The sequence below is a fragment of the Adelges cooleyi genome, unplaced genomic scaffold (genome assembly GCF_023614345.1).
Source record: "Adelges cooleyi isolate 19-005CV unplaced genomic scaffold, UGA_ACOO_1.1 ACOO_flye_CR_arks_rails_tigmint_CR_PRNA_376, whole genome shotgun sequence".
NCBI lineage: Eukaryota > Metazoa > Arthropoda > Insecta > Hemiptera > Adelgidae > Adelges > Adelges cooleyi.
In genome coordinates this window covers 7,229,286-7,253,528 of record NW_026096053.1, presented here as the reverse complement: position 1 = coordinate 7,253,528, position 24,243 = coordinate 7,229,286, and the positions used below count along the sequence as shown (strand labels likewise).

Here is a 24,243-nt window from a genome sequence, read left to right as displayed (position 1 = left end):
TCAGAACTTTAAATTATTTTACTATGACTCAATTTCTTTAGAATTTTAATCAAACTTGTCATTCGTGTCATAAATGTTATTTTTGATTAATCTGAAACTACATAGGTTTTTAGAGGTTGAAACAATTAATAAAATTAAAATAAATCATGATATAATTAGCTAGTTTTGTCATGATTACAATACTATAGTGGAATATTCTATCTATATAAAAGCCCCATTACTCATTAGCATGTAAACACACTAAGCAATAAGCCAATAGGTAGGAATAGCGGACACACATATTGTATTAACTCATTAGGCATTATTCAGTTCACAGTAGACATTTTACAAATTACAATTTAATATTTTACTATAATAATATTTCGTTATTTCCGCTACCAAACCACGACCAAATAAAATATAAAGAGGTATGACCACGACTTTCTTATTTTGGTTCGGTTTGCGCAGCTCACCTAAATAATTGTTCCTATAGTTTGATTTTTCGGAGAATCAGACGGGAGGGGGTATGAAGACGGGCATGCCGCATGCGGTTCACAAATTTGTGATACCTATTGATTTTGTTCTACCAAACCATAACATAGTATTAAATTATCAAGTCTATGACCAAAATTCTGTTTTTCACTATACCGCGGTCTGGCATGTTTCTTGATATGATAACGCAGTACGCGTACACAACGTCATGATTAGGAAATCTTTGGTTCCTTTTAGTTTTTACTTCTTGTTATAATTATCTGTGTACCCCGAGCCATGAGCATTAGTTTAGCGATTTTTCATTTTTTTCTAATACAGCTAAATAAAGTTAATAGTTATGTAGAACTTCTACATTGTACGATAATGTTTTGAAACTGCTAGTGAAAATATTCAAGTTTTTTCTGACAGACCGTCCATAGTAGTAATGAAGTAACGAAGTATCAAGATTCGCCTAAACTTATGAGCAACAAGTGAATACGTAAGTTTTAATATTGTTTTTTTACAAAACATCTTTAAATTAATTTAGAACCTAAATAATAATCAGGTTTTGTATGTTTGAACTGAAATAGGACTTATAGTGTTAGTAAGAAGTAAAATGTATGTTAGAATATTAAGCAATAAAATGTAGGCCATACGATGAATGACAGAACAGAACAAAATAGTCAACACAGTTAAAATTAAAAATATTCTTATTATTTAAAGCTGCTCAAAATACGATGTCTGTTGCACTCTCCTGTTTATATCCGACTGTCGTGTGTAGAGTTTATCGCGTTTTTTGACTCGATGATAACAAGTTAGGAGTGCGGGATAGTTATAAACTTAACTCTAGGTCATGTTGACTGAGCTAGCCGGACATTACATATGACAGAACCTATTGTTTATTTAGTTCAAGTATTCACAACTAAGATTTAAAAACAATTATAATTTTGTGAATAAGGTTTATGCATTTGTTTTTATATCATTCTGAGCTATTTAATAATCAAATATTACATCTTCAATTTGTCCTCCTCCATTTAGTCTACACAAATTAATACTGTCGGTAAAGTTCGCGATCACGTTTAGACACATTTCATCAATTACACTCCAAAATTTTTGTCTAAGTTACTGATCAGATCGAGTCGAGGTTTGTTGACGTAAACAAGATATTTCTTACACCCCCAGAGAAAATAATCACATTGTGCAAGATCGCATGATCTTGCTGGCAATGGTTGGTCGCCACAAATAAAAATGACGCGTTGTAAGAATTTTTCACAGAGCGCAAAGCTCTTGGGTGTCCCAACTTAACCTAACCGACCAGCCATGGCCTGCAAGATCATGTGATCTCACACCATGGGATTATTTTCTCTGAAAGTTATGTGATATCTCTTGTTTACGTCAACAAAATTCATCTTTTCAGGAATTTAAACAAGAAAGTCAGCGTGTAATTGATAAAATTGTTGAAGAGATGTGTCAATAAGTGATCTTAAACTTCACTGACAGAATAATTTTTAGTGGTTTAAACGGAAAAGGACATATTGCATATGTAGTATTTCATAATTAAATTGGAACACATACTGAATGTAAAAATACAAAATATAATCTTTTTGGTAAAAAATTGAATGAGGTTTTTGAATGGTTTTTTGTCCCGCCTATGGCTTTTGTTTCATTGTTTTTATATGTAAAACAACTATTCTTTATTAGCTGGTATTATGTATAACTGTCTAATACTAAGAGGATTAGATAGGATTATTCTAGTTATTGCCTATCTTAAGCGCAACATAGAAACTTATATTTCTTTTATGTTTATTTTGTTGATTAATCTAATGATGTGATTAATAATTTGCAAACGAGTTTAAACTTCTTATAAAGTTTACTTTAGATCAGTTTTTTATAACTTTTTAAAATTTTTAATTTTGGAAAGCGTAATAATTTAAAATTAAAAAGAAGTATAAAAATCGATCTACAGTGAACTTTATGACACATTTATATTTGTTTGAGATTCCTATCACATTAGTAGATTGATTGTTATAATGGATAAAAAGTACTGACGTAATATTGATGTAAGATAGACGTTTTTTTGTTCACGTACAATTAATTTGAGGGCAAAATTATCATTCACACATGTTTTTAAATTATAATTTATTTTTCAATAGTAATTTTAGAAATTTTAATTTGTTATTATTTTCTGTTTGTAGTTGTAGTGTTACTCAATAATAAAAATATGGAAAATAAAACTGAAGAGAACATTATTAAAAACAACAAAAATACGGAAAGTGATGAAAAGAAGCAAAAATTATATTTGAGTGACAAATTTATTGATTCTCAAAAAAATAACTTGAACATTAAAAATATCCCTGAAATAAACGCAAGTACATTTATATCAAATAATGAGAATGCCACTGTAGCTATTTCAAAATCAAGCTCTACTCCAATTTTAAGTGTTGATAATAATATTGAAAATCTGACTTGCATTTCTACAATGTATTCAAATTCTGTGCTAGATGACAATGCTTCTAAAATTAATTTAAATTCCAATAAGGTGACACCATGTAATACTATCAGTTCAAATTCAGTTTTGAAAAAAAATGCAAAATCTGAGATTGAATCCAAAATAAACGTTATTGTAAAATCTAAAGAAACTTCAAATCAAACCTCTCTTGCAAATTTGCATTCAGAAAATAATTTCAATTCCAATAATGTGACTCCATGTAATACTATCAGTTCAAATTCAGTTTTGATCGAAAATAATGCGAAATCTGAGATTGAATCCAAAATGAACTTTATTGAAAAATTTGAAGAAACTTCAAATCAAACTGCTTTTACTTTGCATTCAGAAAATAATTTAAATTCCAATGATGTGACTCCATGTATTACTATCAGTGCAAATTCACTTTTGATTGAAAAAAATGTAAAATCTGAGATTGATATTAGAGTGATTGAAAAATCTGAAGAAATTTCTAATCCAGCCGCTCTTACATGTTTAAATTCACCAAGTTTAGAAAACATTGACAAAAAGCAAAAAGAATTGCAAATAACAAATTTTAAGCAGTTTTCGAATTGCGGAGATAATAAAAATGTTCGCTGCACACTTTGTCACTGTATAATACGTCTTGAAAAATCATTACTTGATCAACATGTGACCAGTTGTAATAAACAACAAATCCAGTCGTCATATGGTATTAATGCTTTTTTTTGTCTAATTTGTGAAACAAACTTTAAATCTCCATCAAACTGGAAAACACACATTATTACTCCTGCTCATATTGAGAAGTGTAAAAATGGTAAATATATTTTCTCATACAACTGTGGCGGTTGCAAAGCTATGTTTTATGGACCGAAAGATCAAATTTTAGAACATTGTCAAACTGTCCATAACGATAAGTCATCTCTACCATGTATTTTCAAATTAATAAGCTTAATATTTTTTCAATATATTAACATTAATCCAGGAAATTCAAAGTTGTGGAAATTTTGTGGACCGTGCAAAACATTTTCTGATAATAAATTGAACTGTTTACCTTACAAACATCGTAACAAAAGAACTAAAGTTTTCGAATGCAAGTCTTGCTTAATAGAGTTTCAATGTAGTCAAGAAGTATATGATAAACATCTTCTGTCAGGTGAACATATTGTGCTACAACACTTAAGAACAACAACTACTTCAAAATCGACACCACACAGTATTTGTAATTTAAAATTACCCAAATTAATTTTAAACAAATTTTCGGTGGATTCATATAAAGCAATATGTAATGCTTGCAAGTCTAATATCAGTCTGGATGAAAAATCTTTAGTTATTCATTTATCAAAATGCATGTTGAAACAAGATACAACTGACCAAAACTTAACGAAAATTAATCAGTTTTATTGCGCTGTTTGTCACGAAGATATTTCAGATTTTATTAAGTGGACAAATCATCTGATTACGCCTAATCATATTCTAAAATGTCAAACATTTAATAATTTAGTATCTTATACTTGTGACTCTTGTGCTAAACATTGTTTTGGCAGTGAACATTTTGTTACAGAACATCAAAAACTTCATCCAAATACACATGAAGTCAAGTTTTCCAATTTTAAAGCTCACAATTTTCAACGTATTGGTGATAATTTAAACTGCAAAGAATTGTACTATTGTGAACTATGTGCAACCCACGCACAAGTAACTTCTGGTTCAGATCACATGAGTAAAAGTCATAAAACGAGGTTACACCGTGTAACATGTGACACTTGCCGCATACATTTATTGTGTGTTGAAGGAAATAAACTGTATAATCAACATTTATTATCAAGCGAGCATATTATGTTGAAGTATTTAGCTTCGGCTAAATTGTCTGAACCTAAAATTTCATCTCTGTTGTCATCTAATCTAAATACAAGCATTGATTCAAAGAAATCTACAGAATATAAGTATTTAGAAATGATGATAAAAACAAAAATTCCGTTATTTTTTAAATCGTTTTTGAATTGGTTTTCGTACATTGAAGATCAAAATAAAGCTAAATGTTTAGTTTGTAACATATTAATCAATATAGATGATAACGATCTCATTAGTCACGTGTTATTTTGTAATAAAACATTTGCGGAAAAATTTGATAAAACCATGACTAAAAAATATGTTTGTTTTAATTGCTCTTATAACTGCAATGTTTATGACGAATGGAAATCACATGCTATTTCACATGGTAATAAAGACAATACTGGTTTGAATTCGATTTTTTGTAAACATTGCTGTTCACTTCTGTATGGAAAGGAACGACAGATATTTCAACATTTGAAAAATGAACATAACCTGGATTTGGGAAAAATGCCACTAGAATCAACATTTATATCCGAATTATTTTCCAAGAGAACTGATATCAAGAATGAAAATTTTGATGTTTTATACTTTTGTGAACCTTGCAAGAAATATTTTAAAGTCGAAAAAAATCAAGTTCATTTTAATGCAAATAGTCATATATCGGTAGCCTTAGACAGTACTGAATTGTTTTATTGTACTAGTTGTAAAATTGAATTCAGTTGTTCAGTTGCAATGTTTCACACCCACAAGTTAACAGTTGAACATATTGTGCTGAGCTTAAGCCATGAATCAAATGAAACTGAGGAGAATATTCCAAAACACACGGCGTTGGATTTCCATTTGCTTACTTATGTCATTAATCAAAAATTGTATGAGGAAACCTTAAACATCGGTTTTTTTTGTTTTCTCTGTAACTATTTGTGTAATACATTAGGCCAATGGAAAATACATATATGTAGTAAAAATCATATTAATCATTCAAAAGGTCCAAACTTGGATCATCGTTGTAAAATTTGTAAAACACTTATGTTTGGCCAAAGAACCCAAATATTTGAACACTATAAAAATCAATTTCATTCGAAATTAAGGCAGTATAAATTAAGTTTCAACAAAACTGATATTTCATCAAAACAGTCAAATAATGAAGTAGCAACAAGTAATAAAACAAAAGAAATTTCAACTAACGAGCAAAATACACTACTCTTAATTTCAAAAATGATGAATGAACTCTCTATTCAATCAAATACGTCAAATTTCAGTATTTATTTTAAAATGAGATCCAAAATGATGTACGAAATGAGTAATAAGAAAAATATAAATAAAACACAAATAGTTTACTTTTGTGCACTTTGTGATTTTATTACTGGAGAAGAAATTCAATGGGATAATCATAAGAAATCTGAACATTCTAATACTGTATCAAACATACATAACGTATTATGCGATGTATGCCGTTTATACATTTTTGGACCGGATAATAATTTAGAACACCATGTTATTACTATAGAACATAAATTAATGGTTGAATTCCAAAAATTAGAAAGTAATAAGATGGAAACTACGAGAACCGCTGTTAAACTTGTAAATAATAAATCTATAAATGACACTAAAAATAAAGAAGAAAAACAACAATTTAATACGAAAAAAGAAGAAAATGAAGATACGAGGAATCGAAGAATCTATATTGAAATTAAAGGTACAGTATATTATAGCGTTTATGAAAATCTAATTTCATATGTGTAAATCTGAGAAAAACATATTTTTTTGTTCTAGGGGCTAAACCAGAACATAAAAAAAATAATTGGGTAGACCTTAAGAAAGTCTTTCAGCCGTTTGGCTATTTTGGAATCTTCTCAAACAACAATACTATTAAGATATTTTTCCGGAGGCTGTAAGTAATTAAAAGGAAAATCATATACAATGTGTATTGATTGAAATAATTTATTATTTACAAGTCAAACTAGAAAATTTTATTTTTTTTCAATTAGGGGTGTGTCACATTTTAAATTATAAAATAGCTTGAGAATGCAATTATCCAAACTCAAATTTCTTTTTTAAAATATTATGTTCTGATAGTTTTTTTTTTTTTTTCAATGAGGAGGGGTGGCTGAGTGGGTAAGGCGGCAGTGTGTTAGCGCTCACTGTCGCCTGTTTGACACTCGGTCACAGGCGCTCCGTTTGCTGGGCGAGCAATCGTCCGGTGAAAACGAACCGCCATCCCCCTCTCGGGCGACGGTTTGATGACCCGTCCTGGAAGCGAATTCTTCAAGAAACCATCTCATGATGACAGCGTTAAGCTACTTGATGATGATAATAGTTTTTTCAATATTCTGAATATTTTAGAGATTTTAACGCCTTTTTAATTAAAAACAATTGTTTGAAATTTTAATCAACTGTAATGCAATGCAGTGATATTCACCTGTACCAGTGGTACATTAGTACTTCTAAGTTTTGAGTACTTTATGTACTAAAACATAAACTTTTAGCATTTTTGTTTTAATTATTTATGATTAAACAAAATCTTAGTCGATAGAAAAATTGAGGGCTAGAATTTATTTGAATACTGTTTAAATAGTTCAAATTATTATGTCCATTCAATGTTAATTTAATTTAAAAAAATACAAATAATAATAATAATTTGTTTAATATTCTTTCAGTTCTTCCATTAGCCGTGTGTTAGAGGAGAAAGAAAATTTAGAAAAAAAACATCAATTCACAATCAATGTTCTAGATGATGGTATATTTCAACATAATATTTATTATTATTATAAAACACAACTATATCTATGTATCCCTTAACAATAAAACATCGATATTTCAAGTATAGGTGTAATAGATATATTGGATCAAAACAAATAAAAAACTTATCTAACGGTTTAGTCATCTTTAGACTTTAAAAAGATACATTAAACCGTACTTGGTAAACCATAACTAAGAAAAATCCTATTTCATTCTTAGTCATGTTATTATATCGGATTTTTTTTTTTTGTCGGTTAAACATTTTTTTTAACGATTCATTACCTCAACAAAGTTGTTAGGATTAAACATTTTTTTGAATTTTTCTTATCCACCAATTATATTTGGTTTATAAACTATATAAAGCAAAAAATAATTTTTTTTTTTTTAAAGATATGACTTCAACAATAAAATAATTATAATGCTAACATTTTATTTTATTTGTTTATAGAAGAGTTAATGCCAGATCTGAATAAACTAACAGAATATGAATTTGGAAACAAAATTGTTATCATGAAGTTAATTGAAGCCCAACTAGATGAGATCACATATGAAATAACTAATCCCAGTATACCCAACAAATTAATCTTATTAATAAATTCGATACATCGTTGTGCTGGTCCTACCTTCCTTTATGGAAAAACTTACGCTTTTGGGTCGCGTATGTCCGGTCTAGCACTCAGGGATAGTGATGTTGATTTGTACTTCGATATTGGTAACTATTGATTATAACACAAAACTTATAAAAAAAATATATTTATTTCCTGTATTGTGGCCTTATGTTTAAAAATTCAATTTTTTTAGGAAACACTTTTACCGGTTTATTGAGTAATGACCCAGCTACCCAAGAAGACCTCGTTCGATATTTTGGCAAAGTATTTCGATCCCAAACCAAAGAATTCAGACATATACAGACAATATGTGCAGCTCGAGTACCAATTGTTAAATTTTTGCATGTCCCATCAGGTTTGCATTGCGACTTATCTTTTAAGAGTGGACTTAGTACTCACAATACTAAACTAGTCAGGTTAGTAAAGCACATTAATTGACATTTGACATTTTAATTTTATTAATATGTTGTGTACTTTTAAATAGATTGTATCTTATGTTGGATAAACGTGTCCACTGGGTTGTTTGTGCTGTTGTTAAACGTTGGGCATTACAAAACAATCTCAAAAATCAAGGCATGTTCACTAGCTATGCATTAGCCTGGCTAGTTCTGTTTTATTTAATGACCATTAATGTAGTGCCGCCATTGAAATATCTCAGAGATTACGCTACTGTTTCGGACATCATGTTTATTGAAGGTTTGTCAAATTAAAAAATCTATGTTGGTAGTGTTTTTAACAACAGTATATGTTATAGATTGGGATTGCACATTTTGTACACCCGAAATGGCCAAGCAAATATGGAAGGTACCTGAAATTCCTCCTTGGGAGTTGTTAAATGGTTTTTTTTCTTATTATTCAAATCCAATCACTCTTAAAAAGTTAGTTTTATGTCCTGCAATTGGCGAAACTATACCTAAAGATATGTTCTTTAATATTCCAATGAACGCCAAAGACATACTGGGCTTTCATAAAAAGAAAACTGGCGATCCTACACAACGATGTAATGAAATACGTGGCAACTTTTTCGGAGAAGGCCTTGCAGTACAGGATCCTTTTGATTTATTTCATAATATAACAAAAACTATATCACTGAAAAAGTTAAACATATTTTGTCATTTATGCAGCAAGACCAAAGAAATAATGTCTAACGGAGTTCAATTTTATTATGCTTAGAGTTCGAAAATACAATGACTATCACAACGACAATTTCATCTTATGAAGTTTTTTATGCTCTCTGTAATTGTATAACACAAGCTTTATACACTTTTAAATTAATATAATTACAGACGGTTAAAAATTTAAAAGACGAGTGAAATGTTACATTATCACTATATTATAAAATTGAATAAACAATACAACTATTATTCCCAGTAGTTACTTGTTATATTGTTCTCATAAATGTTTAACATTAATATAAACATGTTTTCAATTATAAATGTATTTATGTTATTTTTATTATGGTATAGTTACTGTTTCTACTATTATTAGTAATATAACTCGATTATAAATCATTGTGTAACTGACAGTATTTTAGTAATGTAAAATTGAAGTTATACGTTTTATTCTCTTATTATTGAACTTAGTAATTCTTATATCAATTAATTCCATTTATATCATTCATCATTTATAAGTAAAGTGTAATAAGACTGATGATGACTAAATTTGTATTAAAAAAAATGTATAAATTGTACAGTTACTATTATACATAATGATGTAATTTATTAATTTTAAAAACATTGTGTGAGAAAAATGTATATATTACTCTGACAAATACTGCAAATATTTTATTGATTTTCTTAAATACTATACATTGTATGTATTATTTTTTCAATTTTGTTTTCTCTCATGTGAATTATTATATTAATCATAGGATTCATTTTTATATTAAATAATAATAATAGTACAATACTTAAGTAGAATTTATAATCTATGTACTCATATATATTTAATAATAAATCTTTATTTAAATTGTACTTCTAAAAACTTTTAAATCCATTTTATTATAGGTTTGTTTTTAGTAAGCTGTAATGGAGATTTTATTTTTAATAATTATCCGAAAATATTTATTGCGATTATGGTAGTGAAGAGTCACATTAAAATATAGTTCAAAAGTGTCCTTGCTTCAGAATAAAATATAATAAGTTTCGATTATAATACAGATTTTTTTTATAATCTATAGTTGACTTAAGCTGAATTTACATACTAGCAATTAGAATGAGAATTTACAGGAAAACCTTTATAATTGACAAACAGTTTTCGTAGAAGTGTGGAATCAGGTCTAAGGTAACACATTTATTGATACCATTGAAACGAGTTGGATACAGTTTCTGTATTTTTTAACCGCTAATCACCTAGTATTACCAAAGTGCACTTTGAGTGTCATTCATTATTTATAATTACACTATATAATAGGTCAAGCCCTGTTATTTTAACAAACTTGGTAGTTTTCATTTGTAAGCTATACCATATTATTATAACAGTATATGCGCCATTTAACCTTAAATACATGTCATAAATACTAAATACACAAGTATAGTGAATAAAATCTTTTGTTTTAAAATGTTAAAAGTAACATGCATACATAATTTTAAACACTTGAAGTAATGTTATAATTTAACCTAAAATAAATTAGTCTTCTTCAATAAATTTAACATGTTGTGCTAATCGTTTTTCTGCTTTATTTAATAGTTTCGATCGTCCACGTGGCTTTTTTGTTTCTTTTTGTTTGCTGCATTTAGTTTCACGGTCGCGCAGAATTTTTTCCCAATATTTGCTTTCATCTTCACCTAAAATCCGATTATTCTTTCATATTTTATTTAAAAACAAACAAATTTTCAACACAAATAAAATACCTTCTAGCAGTTTAGTTACAGGCCAACGATTTTCTTCTACAATTTTTTTTGCAGATTCTTGAGAGTCGCAACGCACAAATACTTCTGTATTGGATACAACATCTACAAACTTAACCGCAGGATCCGACTTCGCTTCAATCTACAAATATTTTTTAACTAAATTGTCTAACCTGTAGTTTTGTCAAATTTTTATCTACTATACATTCTATATTATAAACATATCCACTTACTTTGAATGATTTTTCAGACTCAATGGGGTTGGTAAATGTTACTTTTAATATAATTCCAGATTCATATTTCACACGAATGTCTTTTTTCACTTTCACTTTCTCTTCCAAATCTGTCTTTACTTGATCGGGATTTGTCTCGGATACCTCCCCAAAGTTATTAGCACCATTTTTGTAATATTTTGGATGACGCAATTGTGCTTTGAGCATGGACATCTTCTGTCTTTGCATATTTAGATATTGATTTCTTAATTTTTTCCACTCTAGCCTGGAAATTGTTTTAATACAATTAATAATACTTAATATTAATTATTTACATAAAATTAAAATTCAGTAGCTTACTTAGACATTAGTCTTAATTCAGGCAGAGATAAGCTCGAATCGGATTTGATTTTTTTCCCCTTATTGCGCTTTCTCTTTTTTTTTGTAATTGAATCGTCTTTATTACTTTGATTTATTTCGTCTTCACTTGGTATAACTTCATCGTCTGTTTTTTCAACAGTAGAATTATCACTGAAAATAGTTTTTTGAGGACTTTCATTATCACTAACTTCAAATGAAGTATTCTCGTTTTTATTTTCACTCTCCGTAGAACTTTTTTTAGTTTTATCTTTTTTTTTCTTTTTTTTAATACTTTTATTTGGTAAATCAGATTTTCTTTTTTTCTCTTTAACACCACTAAGATCATCAGAATGTTTCCTTTTTTTTGGGGAATTTATGTCATTTCTAGTATCATTTATTTTTTCTTGGCCGTCTTCATTAAACGTGATTATACTCTGTAGTTGTTCCGGTAAAATTTTTGAGTCCTCATGTATTTTTTTGAATTCCTAAAAAAAAAAAGATGTTTAATAAAATTACATTTTTAATTTTTTCAACATTTAAAAAAAAAAATGTAAATTCTAAATTATTAATCATATCAACCAATATCTACAAATTTATTTTGAGAGTAAATAGTATTTGTATGCTGATAATATTATTCAACTTTGGCATTCAGATATATTGGATACATTTAGGTTATCTGTCATATTTATTCAGTATGTCACTGAACTTTTTTATAATAAATGCTTTGCTATCGACATAAATTATAGGTTTACATAATACAAAAGTCAAATCATAATTAAGAACAAATATTGAGTACACTTGAAAAGTACTAAAAATAAGGAAATATCAAGAATATAAAAAGTAGAAATCTGATTAAATTACTTCAAGAATCGTTTTAACTGATTCTTCATTTTCAAATTCTACAAATGCAAATCTTTTTATGTTTCCACTTTTAAATGTAGGCAAAGACACGTAAGCAACTGTTCCATACTTCTCAAATGTTGATTTGACAATACCATGATCAGCTTTAGAAGGCAAATTTTCCTAAAATAATATAATTATTTTATGCAAAAAATATAAATATAATACAAAATTTAATACATCAAGGCAAAAACAAAATCTATGATGTGAATACATTTTAATTTTGAAGTTTTAAAAATAAATCATCGATTTTTATTTAATGTGTTTACATGAAATTATTTTAATTGATACATTAAACTAAATAATGTTTCATTGTTGGCTGTTACGCACTGAAGCGTTTATGTTTCTTATATTTTACTTGTTATACAATTCTTAACAAAAATATAGATACTGTATAATCAAATAATAAGGGAGTGATGTTTGTTTGCAATTATCTCTGAATTATTGAAGTCCTAAGTTTCATAAATCTAAAATATGTAGCCATATTCTATTTTTATATTGTGCATTACTTATACATAATAATAATGAATTTCAACTCAGTGGTGCCGAACACCAGTGTGTGGTGGGATAAATACTCCATTGATTTAACGGATGAGGAGGGTGGTTTATCTATAATTAGTGGAAGGTCATACATTAGGATTAAATATTAATAATATTTGTATGTTATGAGTGAATTTTTTTTGGTGGGTGGAAAATATGTTTTTTCCTAGATGTTAGTGAATGGTTTTTGGCACCATTGTTTCAACTCACTACATAGATAGTGCAGCGATCAATATCTTCTGGCTGTTTTTCTTCAACCGGTTTTATTCTATAGATTTTAGTTTTACATTCGCTAACGGTTAACAATTTTGAACTCTCTATTGCTTTAACTATATCATCAGGACTAGTAGTCAACTTTTTGATTTTATTACAATTAAGAAATGTATCCACATTTATGCCTGAAATTGAAACAAAAATAAAATCATGATTAGTAAATTTATAAACCATATATTATTTTACTTATTAGTATTTAAATTTCAACTTATTAAAGCACTGAGCCTGCAGGTTTGCTCACATGATACTTTAAAATATATTTAAAAACTATTCCAATGGATGAACCGATGTAGCGGTTGCTTTTTTATATAATATGTATATAAGTATAAAATGTCTTGAAGCAAGTCTTTAGATCTGGACAATTATTATAACATAATAATAATTATATTCAGTGCATCAAATATCTAAATGATTTGATTGTTGTATTAACTTATTACTTACTTATTTACAGCCATATTTTATATAATAGATAAATTGATATACATTCATATTATTTTATAAGTTAACAATAGTTATAAAAGGTCAAATCCATTACAAATCCATGTATTGATCATTTTTTTAAATGGGTAACTAATATTCATCCTAATAAATGAAAATAATTTCACAATGAGCACAATTAAATTAATGGTTAAATTTATCCAAAGTAACTGGCCAGGTGAATGTTGCCAATAAACCGATTAAGGCCAAATATTAAAAAACTACTAAACAACATTTGCCCAAAACATAAAATTCAGACTATACTATCATCATATTTTTGCAAGGAGATTAAAGATCGGAAATAATCTTTATTCAAAAGCCAGCAGACTAAAGCATGTTCCATGTTTTATAATTTTAGCTATTAGGCTTTAAGTAGTCTGTAACTTTTTACCTAGTATTTCATTTAATAATGACCATTTTGGGATTAAAATTAACTCTCAAGCTTAGCTATGCCTATGATGTGAAATTTAATGAGTATATATTTAACAAACTAAACAAATGGTAATTTTCTATAGTATACCTTTTACGTTAACACTAAATAATGAATTATTTTAATGTAAAATATATTACACTTATATTTACATTTTAAGTAATTACTTACATTGAGTAGTTTGCATTAGGTGTCCAAATAAACGATCTTTACGTAAATTGGCATCACTCAAATAAAATTCCATTTGTTTTCTTAAATCAATATACAATTGCTTTTTTCGTTTCCGTACTTTATTCGTCGATTTTTTTACATTTTCATCATAGCTTTCTATACTTATATCACTAGATGGCTCCATCCTATAGACATTATTAATATTAACATATTTATGTTTATTAACAATAAAATTAACTGGTGGACAAATTTTGTAGTATTTTATATTTCATAGGCAGTTAACCGATCTTAATATTGTGTAATCACAATAATACTTTATAAGACAAAATTCTACATTTTCCTCATCATAATCAAGAAAATGTTTTATTTTTTTTTGCCCAAGTCTGGACATATGTAACGTCATTCATTTCACAGTGTTCAAGAACCAAGCTGGATAAATCTAGAATCTAATACCAAGTTCGCCAACTCATACCACTAAGCCTATAACGGTGACAAAATTTCAAAACATTTAATTAACCCTCAGGCACCCACACCTTCTCCCACTCGTGTCAATATGCGGCGGTGCTGTCGTGCGGGTGCTCGAGGGTTAAATTAACAAAATAATTTTTAATTAAAAATAAACACTAGGTATTTAAATGAAAAAATATGTTTTAGGTAGTATGCAATACTGATCAGCTCTGAGTTTTGTATAAAGAACGCTTTTATTATTAAATTATATACTTGCTTACTTGTTTATAAAGGCCTAAAAAAAACCGTTAATTCAAGATCACTTCAAAGTATTACGCCAATTACTAATATTCAAGTCAAGCTACGATAAACAACGATTAACGTACTTTATTATTTAAACTAATATAATATACGTTGCCTATAATAAATTACATTGGCCGATGTGCTATGTAGTCAATGATTCGGTAGATATTATAAAAATAAATTACACAATGCTCCTATCTTGTAGTATTTCATTATTCATATCAGAGAATAGATAAAAGCAGAAGGGTCACTCTCAATGTAGACAAAAAATAAACGATCATTTTGTAAAGACATATTTAGTATTATGTGTTATATCTGTTAACACTAAAAATAATAATATATAGATATAACAATATAGTCGTCTAGCCTTAAGAAGATGGCTGCCGCGTTTTTTTGTGATAGGTATCTTCAACGTGTTTATTTTTATCAGTGTCTGGGGCCTGTTCATATCACAATCAGCTATCAGACGGCACACCAACCACCCGGAAAACAGTAACTGTTATCAACTTTTCAAACGAAGAGGCCAAACACCACAAAGTGTTTTATTATCTTATCACAATATCACAATTTATTCTAGCGGCTAACGTGGTAAACGTGTTGTAAATTGTAAGGCATCCATGTGACATGCCCAATATAGAATATAGATATTTTCTATGATATAGATTATATGCTCTGGTCAACTACAGATCTATGTCCCTACCTTATTTTCCTTTAAATTTATCACAGACATAATTTATACAGTGCCAGTGAAAAGTAAAAACTATTTTTATCAATACTTGTCCTACTCTTGAAATTGATGACAGATTTAAATAATGTGGAAATGGATATTACTATTATTTTTAAATCATGACAGTAAGCTAAGGAGGTGACAAGGTTTATGGATGACATTAGTTCTCTTAAAATATATACTCAGACCTCATTACGCTGTATATATAATGTAAATTGTAATAAAGAGGTACTCTCGATGAAGAGAGTGCCTCGATCGAACCCAAATCTAAACGTGGATTGCCGATTGTGCCCAAACAGTAGTGACCACTGTTAAACTATTGCCATTGCTATGAATTTCTTCTTTTTAAAACCGCCGATCTAAGAAAATACATAATTAATATTACAAACAATCCAAAATTAAGTTATTATTTCAGTTATACAGGCGCAAGTCGAGGCCGGAGGTTGTGAGTTGTAACCCCTTTTGCCAATTTACTTATTTTCTTATTATGAAGTATTAACTATGAACCCCGGAACTGATTTGGTTACACAATCATTTTTAATATTCTCCATCTGATTTTTTTTTTGTCCAACACTGATTAGTGATTTTATGTAGACATGTAGTAGATAGATTTGATGCACTGATATCGGTATTTTTATTATGGATCGTAGAACGTGGATCGTCTATATTGGAGAAACGCAACGTTTCAATGTAATAAAAGTATTTACATAGGTAAATAATTTTATTGGCCATTAATATATTGGTCGGTAGTCACAATAAAACCTATACTAAGGTTGAGTCTCAGAAACACATTTATAATTCACAAAGTACCATAAATAACTTATTATCAGCCCATGATAGTCGTTCATACTAATTACAACTTACAAGTAGAATAATTTGTCATTCTTCGAGATTTGTTTTCAATTTTTTTTTAATCATGGCGTAATCATATATTTAAAAAATTGAATTCATTATTATTCGTGGACTTCATATTTTTTTTTTATACGATAAAAATATGAATGAGGTAACCAAGTAGTGAAAAGTAAAAATTCCTTTTTCCGTCATCAGCAGACTGGCTGATAGTGATAACAAACAGGGTAGACGGGTAGACGGTGGACGAAAAATGACAATAGCCCAGCCAAAAATTTTTTTTAGAACAAATAATATGTTCTTGAAGGAAAACATTGTTTGCCAATTTTCTTTGACCGTTTGTTACAATTATTTTATCATTTATGGTGCTTAATAAATATCCGTTAGTTTGGAAAAATTACCCTGGGAAAACCGAAAGAAATGACACTTGACTTTCCCTCATGGATACTGTAAACTTAACTCGTATTTGACCTATAAAATACATACAGGCAATCATCAAAGGTAAATAAAGTTAAAATGTTAATAAACATTTTCGCTTGTACATAATTGTTCAGTTTTATACAGGTATTACTATGAAAGTAGTAGCGTTAATCAGCGGTGGCAAAGACAGCTGCTACAACATGATGCAGTGCATCGCAGCTGGCCATGACATTGTGGCATTGGCTAATCTAAAACCACACAGTAAGGGTACGTATAAAGAATAAATTGCTTAGTCTTTTAGTTATATTTAAACCTTAATCTTTAATTGACTTGACAGATGAATTAGATAGTTATATGTACCAAAGTGTTGGCCATCAAGCTGTTGAATTATATGCTGAAGCGATGGGATTACCATTGTTTAGGCAGCAAACGAATGGTGTTGCACTACAGCAAGAAAAAATATATACTCGAACACCCGAGGATGAAGTTGAAGATTTGTTTGACCTCCTTGCAAACATTAAAGTAAATTATTTGAACTGCTTCATATCATATTAAAAATTAATAATTTTGTAAAATTATAATGTTTTAAAGAAACAAATTGATTATGATGCTGTGGCAGTTGGCGCTATTCTTTCTGATTACCAACGATTACGTGTAGAAGATGTGTAAGCATATATATATATATATATATATATATTATATTATAATTACCGATGTCTTTAAAGTAATATATTTCTTTAAATATTACTACATAATAATAATAACACATTTTAGGTGTTCAAGATTAGGGATATGCTCGTTATCTTACTTATGGCGTCGAGATCAAAAGGAATTGTTACAAGAGATGATTGATTGTAATATAGAAGCAATTGTCATTAAAGTAGCAGCTCTTGGATTAGATCCTACTAAACATTTGGGCTTACGAATTGATAAATTAATGCCTCATTTAGTTAAAATGGTAATTATGAAACATTAACTATTTGATTATGTTAATTTGTATTGGACTCCTTATTAATGCATGTATTGACATTTTAGCTAAAAAAACGATATTAGTATACAATTTCATGGCGATAACTATTAGGGAATGTCACTTTCTTTGCCAATTTAGCAATTGCTGCAACAAATAAAATCTTTATATGTATGCTATATTAAAGTTTGAATTTCAATATATAGTCAATTATATTTATACTTAAATACCGGTTTTTTAGCAATAGTATTTTATCAGTTGTATAACATTAAGTATTTATCAAGTAATTAAAAAAAAATACTGTTTATTTCATAATTTCCATATTATAATACAAAAGTTTATGAACCTATTGGAAATTTTTGAGCGATGTTTTGTGGGATCTGAATCTATAGTATTGAGTGAAACGTTTATGACATGGTGGAAATGAAATGGGACAATTCCGTTTTCTCCTTGACTTTTATATTGGTTTCCAGAATGAAAAATATGGCTTAAATATATGTGGAGAAGGTGGAGAATACGAAACGTTCACTCTTGACTGCCCTTTGTTCACCAAATCGGTGATCATGTAAGTATATAAATAATTCCATATCATACATACGCTAAAATAAACATTAAAAAATATATATATTTATATATTTGATTTGTTACAAGTATGTCTCAGCGGTACAAATTATTATATTATAATTTATGTATAATATATATCATATGATTTAAAACATAATAGACAATAAATTGATAATATATAATTTGATAATTGATAATATTATATTGTTTTAGAAAATAAAAAAGTTTAGCATGATATTAGCCGGTGTTTGTTAAATTATTAAAAATGTTGGCACATGGTATATGATTTTGTTCATGTAAAAATTAAATTGAGTTTATGTTTTATAGATTGTTTTTTGTTAACTTCATTAAATTAATATTTTTTCAAAACAATTCTTAGGTAAATAAATAAGATATAACTCTTTGATAGTACCAAATTCTATTTGTGGTGTATAGGTTACAATGATTTATAATATTTATAAATGATTCAACTGCATGGTTGCAGAGGAATTATGATCACAGACATATAGTAAAAGTTCTATCTAAGTGTATAAAAAAATACAATAATAAAAGAATATTCATTTCAATTTATATTATAATTTAGTCATGGGAATCCGAAAATCTGAATTTTTCAAAAAAGCGCTATTTAAGCCACTTGAAATTCTTATAAATATAAAATACTATTACAATATAAAGATGTGTACCTAAGTAAAATTTGTTGATAAAAATTTAAAAAAAAAACTTATTTGTCTATAAAATGCTTTCGAATTTTATATTTCAACAAATCCGAAATCCAAAAGCACTTTATCTTTTTGGTGTTTTGTTTTTATATATTAATTTAAAAAAATGTACATGGTACACAGCTTTATATTGTAAAATTATTTAATACTTATGTGGTTTTTAAGTAGCTTAAATATCAGTTTTTTGTGAAAATCCGGATTTCAGGATTCCCATCACTAATTATAATATGTTTTTATTGTTAATGCTAAAACGCTAAACATGAACTCTTCAAAGTTTAATATATTATTCTATAGTACCTTAGATGTGATTTTTTTATATTTTTTTCAGTGAAGAATTTGAAACAGTAATGCATACAAACGATACTATTGCACCTGTTGGATATATAAATTTCAAGAAATTTTGTTTGTTGAAAAAACCTGTTCGTAAAAAATGTTGCTTAATTATCAAACCAATTTATTACATATATAAATTTTATTTATCTTTTGTTCTTTCTCAACTATAGAATGTCGATGAAAACCAGAGTTTTCATGATCGTTTGGCAGGCTATCCTGTCCGTAGTCCTTTGGCACATTTGATGGATTTGGATGATTTAGAAATTGACCTTGGGACTGTTAACGACAGTGATAGTTTAGAGGACGATGTTGCAGATAATAATAGCATCATTATTGATCACATCGATGGCCAGCTAAATACTGGAGAAATCGTAGAAACAGACTCTGTGTCTTGCATTGGATATCCGAGTGGATGGACTTGGATAAACTCGTTAGTTGGTCATTGGGTTGAAGACAAATGCCCTATTGTAGTCGTTTTAGAAAAATTAAGAGGTTAGACTATTATAGCTTTAATTATTTATACTATTAAAGTTTTTATTTTTGGTTGTATTTTCGTTTAGATATATTGCAGGAAAGGAACTTGGAGTTATCTGATGTAGTTGCTGTGACCTTATACGTACATGATATGACAGAGTTTCTGAATCTGAATGCTCTATATGCATCAATAATGTGTAGAGTGAGTCCTCCAGTAAGAGTTTGTGTTGAAATACCATTATCAGAGAGAACTCCTATTCTAATGGATGTTGTAGCGTATAAGCCACCATTAAAAACTTCTTCAAACTCTAATCTCCCTGCAGTTACCAAACATACCATGCATGTACAAAGTATATCTCATTGGGCACCTGCAAACATTGGACCCTATAGTCAAGCCATAAGAGTCAGTAAAATAATTAAAACATATTTGCTATTTTTTTATTATTATTATAAGTAAAATTTTGTACTTTTAGGTTGGGGATATCATTTATGTGGCTGGACAAATAGCTTTAGTGCCAGGAACGCTAAGCATTGTTGGAGGCGGAATCCAGAGGCAGTGTAGACTCTCATTACGTCATGTAAGCAGAATTATAAAGGCTGTTGATCCCAACACACAACTCAGAGATGTTGTTCAGGTAATATATTTATATAAATATAATTTATGTATAAAGTAAACATACCAAAAGAAGGAAAAAGGCTATAACTAACAATAACTATTGGCTTTACTACCTACTAAATTATAATTTAGTCGAAGAATATTATGATTATTCTTAATTCTTATTGCACCCCTTTATCTAGACATTTTATAATGCTTTAAAAAAAGAAGAGTTTAAAACATTTTAACTCTTTGTGGCATGGCAGTTAGCTACATTGACCACCAATTTTTTTCATTTATTGCGTGGTGGTTAGAATACAACTTCTTACTAGTACACAATTTTCAACTTCAAGTTAAATACTTTTTATATCGTAATTATATTTATTCAATCATTAATTTTTACATGCTTTTCTTTAGCTCGGTAATACGTACATTTGTACGGGTATTCTTCAAATCTTGCAAAATTAATTTAACCCACTTCCCGATGTCGTATATGGCTGAAACTTGGCACAGACACTCATCTTAGATGACAATACAATATCCTGTAATCATATTGGGACTCTGACATCCAGGTCGCCCTACACAGGATCAAATGTTATTTCATTAAAATTTCATTTTTTTCCAAATCTTCCAAAATTAATTTAGTAATCTATTAATCAGTTATTTAAAAACCTTTAATAGAACTAAAAAGTAAAAAAATAAAAACTTTTAAAAACATTCTTTTCTAAAAAAAAAAAAAAATAGTATAAAGTGAACTAAAAAGTAAAAAATAATTTGATTACAAGAACAATTTACCAATCCTAACCAACCTATACCAACCCTAATACATTTATCAGATAATGTTTTATATTGTAAGTTCTTTTCTAATTTAAATTTAGTTTAATATTTGTGTGTGACACATACATTTGATAATACATAACTCAATGAATTTGGACTTTGTTGCATAGGGCCCACACTTTTCTTTTTAGTCAAAAATTAAAGATGTTTAACATTATTTAAAATTGTAGTTAATTTTCAGTTGTTTTCAAAGTAATTGACATTTTAAATAAAATATGCTACGATTGGTAAATTGTTCTTGTAATAAAATTATTTTTTACTTTTTAGTTCACTTTTTACTATTTTTTTTTTTTTTTAGAAAAGAATGTTTTTAAAAAAGTTTTTTAAATTTATTTATTTTTGTTTATTGGCAATAGAATATTGATGATAGTCATAGACAATGTTTATTTTTAATAGGTAGCCTTACTTGTTATTTGATCAAAATGATATGGTATTATCCATATATTATAATATCAGTGCAATATTTTTATTATTGTGATAAATCGACTGCAACATTTTAACAGGATACCTAACCTAAAAATGTTTTATTTCAGGGAATTTGTTATGTTACAAACAGCAAGTATATTCACGCAGCAAGAACAGAGTGGGAGAAGCGTACAAATAATGCTATTGTTGATTATGTAGTAGTTACACGGCTTCCTAAAGATGCGATTGTAGAATGGCACTTGTGGGCACATAAGCACAATTCTAGGTTTGAGTGTAAGTTAATTTTAAATTAAGCATGTGACTCACATCATATTTTGGTCTTGGATATTATATTTATTGAAGTCAGGTCTATAGAAATGTCATGGTACCTTAAATAAAAAGAGTTTTCACAAAAACAGATTGGAAGTATTAGTAAATAGAGTTTAAAAAAACGTGTTACTTTATTTGTTTCCAGTTACTAAGTATTCTACATTAGAAGTATAGCAGCTAGATCAGCTTTGGTAGATAAATATTCAATTTTCCCCCACCAATCTTGACCAAGTCACCTCATTATATGGAGATTTGTGGAGAGAAACTATTAGGCTGGGTTACCCTATTAATATGAAATAAGATAAAGTTCAGAACTCTTTAAGTAAATCAATTTTTAACTGAGTTAATGCTTACAGATGAAGAGACTGGTTGTTGTGTTGACAATTACAGGGTGTCAATACGCCGTCGTTGGAATTATGAAAATAATGTTGCTGCAATAGTTACATATATATCATCTGGTAAATATTACTGTAGTCAATTAGTAACACTAATAAACTTACTTAAATTATTTACGTCCTGTAAGGTTCTTGTACTTCATTATCAGCCATTAATGATACTCCAGATACGTCTACAGAAACTATATCGGCTACAGGCTTGGAAGAGGCATTTCGGTATTCTTTAAAACGACTTCTTCGAGGAGAGCCAACTTCAACACCAACTGATGCTATATGTTCTTTACGAATATTTTATAAAGTATCTCGCGAGCAAAAACCTGTTTGTAGACAACTCATTAACACCACACTAAATACCCTTAAGACAGAGTTCCGGATTGTCGCAACAGTTGTACCCGTTTTACATTTGCACCACCCCAATACATTTGTATCTGTCTGTGCACTGAGACACAATACTTAAGTTGTAATGCCTTTATTCCGACCAAATAGCACTCACCTATTGTAGTTAGAAACATTCATTATGTTTAGTGGTTCATTATTAACATTTTAAAATAATTATAGCTTCAGCTTTTAAATGATTACTTAGTTGTCATATGGCTGTAAAATACTAAAATGTACAATTTTATTCTAAAAATTTCAGTTTACAATAGAAAAATATAAATTTCAATATATCAATTATAAAACAGTCCGTCCGATGTTCATTTTTAGTTTTTTTTAAGTGTGCTTTACCAAAAACGATTTATTTGCTCAAAAACAATTTTGTTTTAAGAAAACTACTTTATAATACCAAATTATCAAACTAAAAAAGGTGTGCAAAATTTAAAGTGGCTTTCTAGTTTGTATTTTTCTCAAATGTACTTTTTAAAATATTGTGTGAATATATACCATTATTTTAATAACCTTAATGGTACTAAATTATTTAATGTTCAATTTTATCTTTCACTATTTAAACAAAGGTTGCGCTGTGGATATTTATTTATTATTATGTTGTAAACTTGATATGAAATGCCATTAAAAATAAGTATTACATTTAATTCAGAAATTTTAAATTGTTTAAACTTTATAAAGCAAAAACATTTATGTGGTTATTACAGTATATTATATTAGTTATTAAAGAATTTAAAAAATATCTATTATAATTTGTTTTTTTATCATATTTTCACTTTTGACGCATCTACAGTTTTAAACAGTATATCTTTAAAGAGTAATGATAATGAACATAACACTTGCGTTAGACACTCAATGTGGAAAAATCAAATGATAGCTTGCAGCATCATTTTTTAAGTAAATGAGTAGAATTTATTTTTTATATTTATATTTTATGAATAGCAGAGGCCGTTTAAATAAAAAGAATCAGGAAAATAATATTTTAGTTTTTATCCTAACTAGCCAATAGCTCAGAAATAATTCATTTAAGAACCAGAGTATTGGATTAAAAGCATCTTTAAAATAATATTCATTGTACTTATGAGTTTGATGGTAATTTAGTATTACTGATGATAACCAGTGCTGATATAATTTGTTTATTATATTTATCAAACATAAGTAGTATATCAATTGAAAATATATATT

At 28.2% G+C, this 24,243-nt stretch overlaps 3 protein-coding genes across 4 annotated transcripts; 2 read left to right on the top strand and 1 right to left on the bottom strand.

Moving 5' to 3' along the window:
* The first annotated feature begins 701 nt into the window (after positions 1-701).
* On the top strand, positions 702-9,467 carry LOC126840408 (uncharacterized). The gene is made up of 8 exons (XM_050576112.1): positions 702-949; positions 2,646-6,446; positions 6,524-6,641; positions 7,408-7,487; positions 7,938-8,201; positions 8,291-8,513; positions 8,582-8,793; positions 8,852-9,467. The coding sequence occupies exons 2-8, from the start codon at positions 2,672-2,674 to the stop codon at positions 9,268-9,270; spliced, it is 5,091 nt and encodes a 1,696-aa protein (XP_050432069.1). The 5' UTR covers positions 702-949; positions 2,646-2,671; the 3' UTR covers positions 9,271-9,467.
* Positions 9,468-10,628: 1,161 nt separating this feature from the next.
* On the bottom strand, positions 10,629-15,295 carry LOC126840415 (la-related protein 7). The gene is made up of 8 exons (XM_050576129.1): positions 15,038-15,295; positions 14,310-14,494; positions 13,169-13,356; positions 12,380-12,541; positions 11,519-12,003; positions 11,180-11,444; positions 10,950-11,088; positions 10,629-10,883 (listed from the first exon to the last, which is right to left on the bottom strand). The coding sequence occupies exons 2-8, from the start codon at positions 14,491-14,493 to the stop codon at positions 10,726-10,728; spliced, it is 1,581 nt and encodes a 526-aa protein (XP_050432086.1). The 5' UTR covers position 14,494; positions 15,038-15,295; the 3' UTR covers positions 10,629-10,725.
* Positions 15,296-16,856: 1,561 nt separating this feature from the next.
* On the top strand, positions 16,857-23,656 carry LOC126840412 (uncharacterized). 2 transcript variants are annotated; one of them, XM_050576121.1, is made up of 13 exons: positions 16,857-17,136; positions 17,190-17,322; positions 17,393-17,577; positions 17,647-17,720; positions 17,830-18,013; positions 18,496-18,587; positions 19,634-19,724; positions 19,809-20,130; positions 20,199-20,515; positions 20,586-20,747; positions 22,078-22,243; positions 22,636-22,737; positions 22,803-23,656. In XM_050576121.1, the coding sequence occupies exons 2-13, from the start codon at positions 17,208-17,210 to the stop codon at positions 23,129-23,131; spliced, it is 2,139 nt and encodes a 712-aa protein (XP_050432078.1). In that variant the 5' UTR covers positions 16,857-17,136; positions 17,190-17,207; the 3' UTR covers positions 23,132-23,656. The 2 variants fall into 2 exon arrangements, with proteins under 2 accessions (XP_050432078.1, XP_050432077.1); XM_050576120.1 differs by having other exon boundaries at positions 17,200-17,322; positions 22,803-23,653.
* Positions 23,657-24,243: the final 587 nt, after the last annotated feature.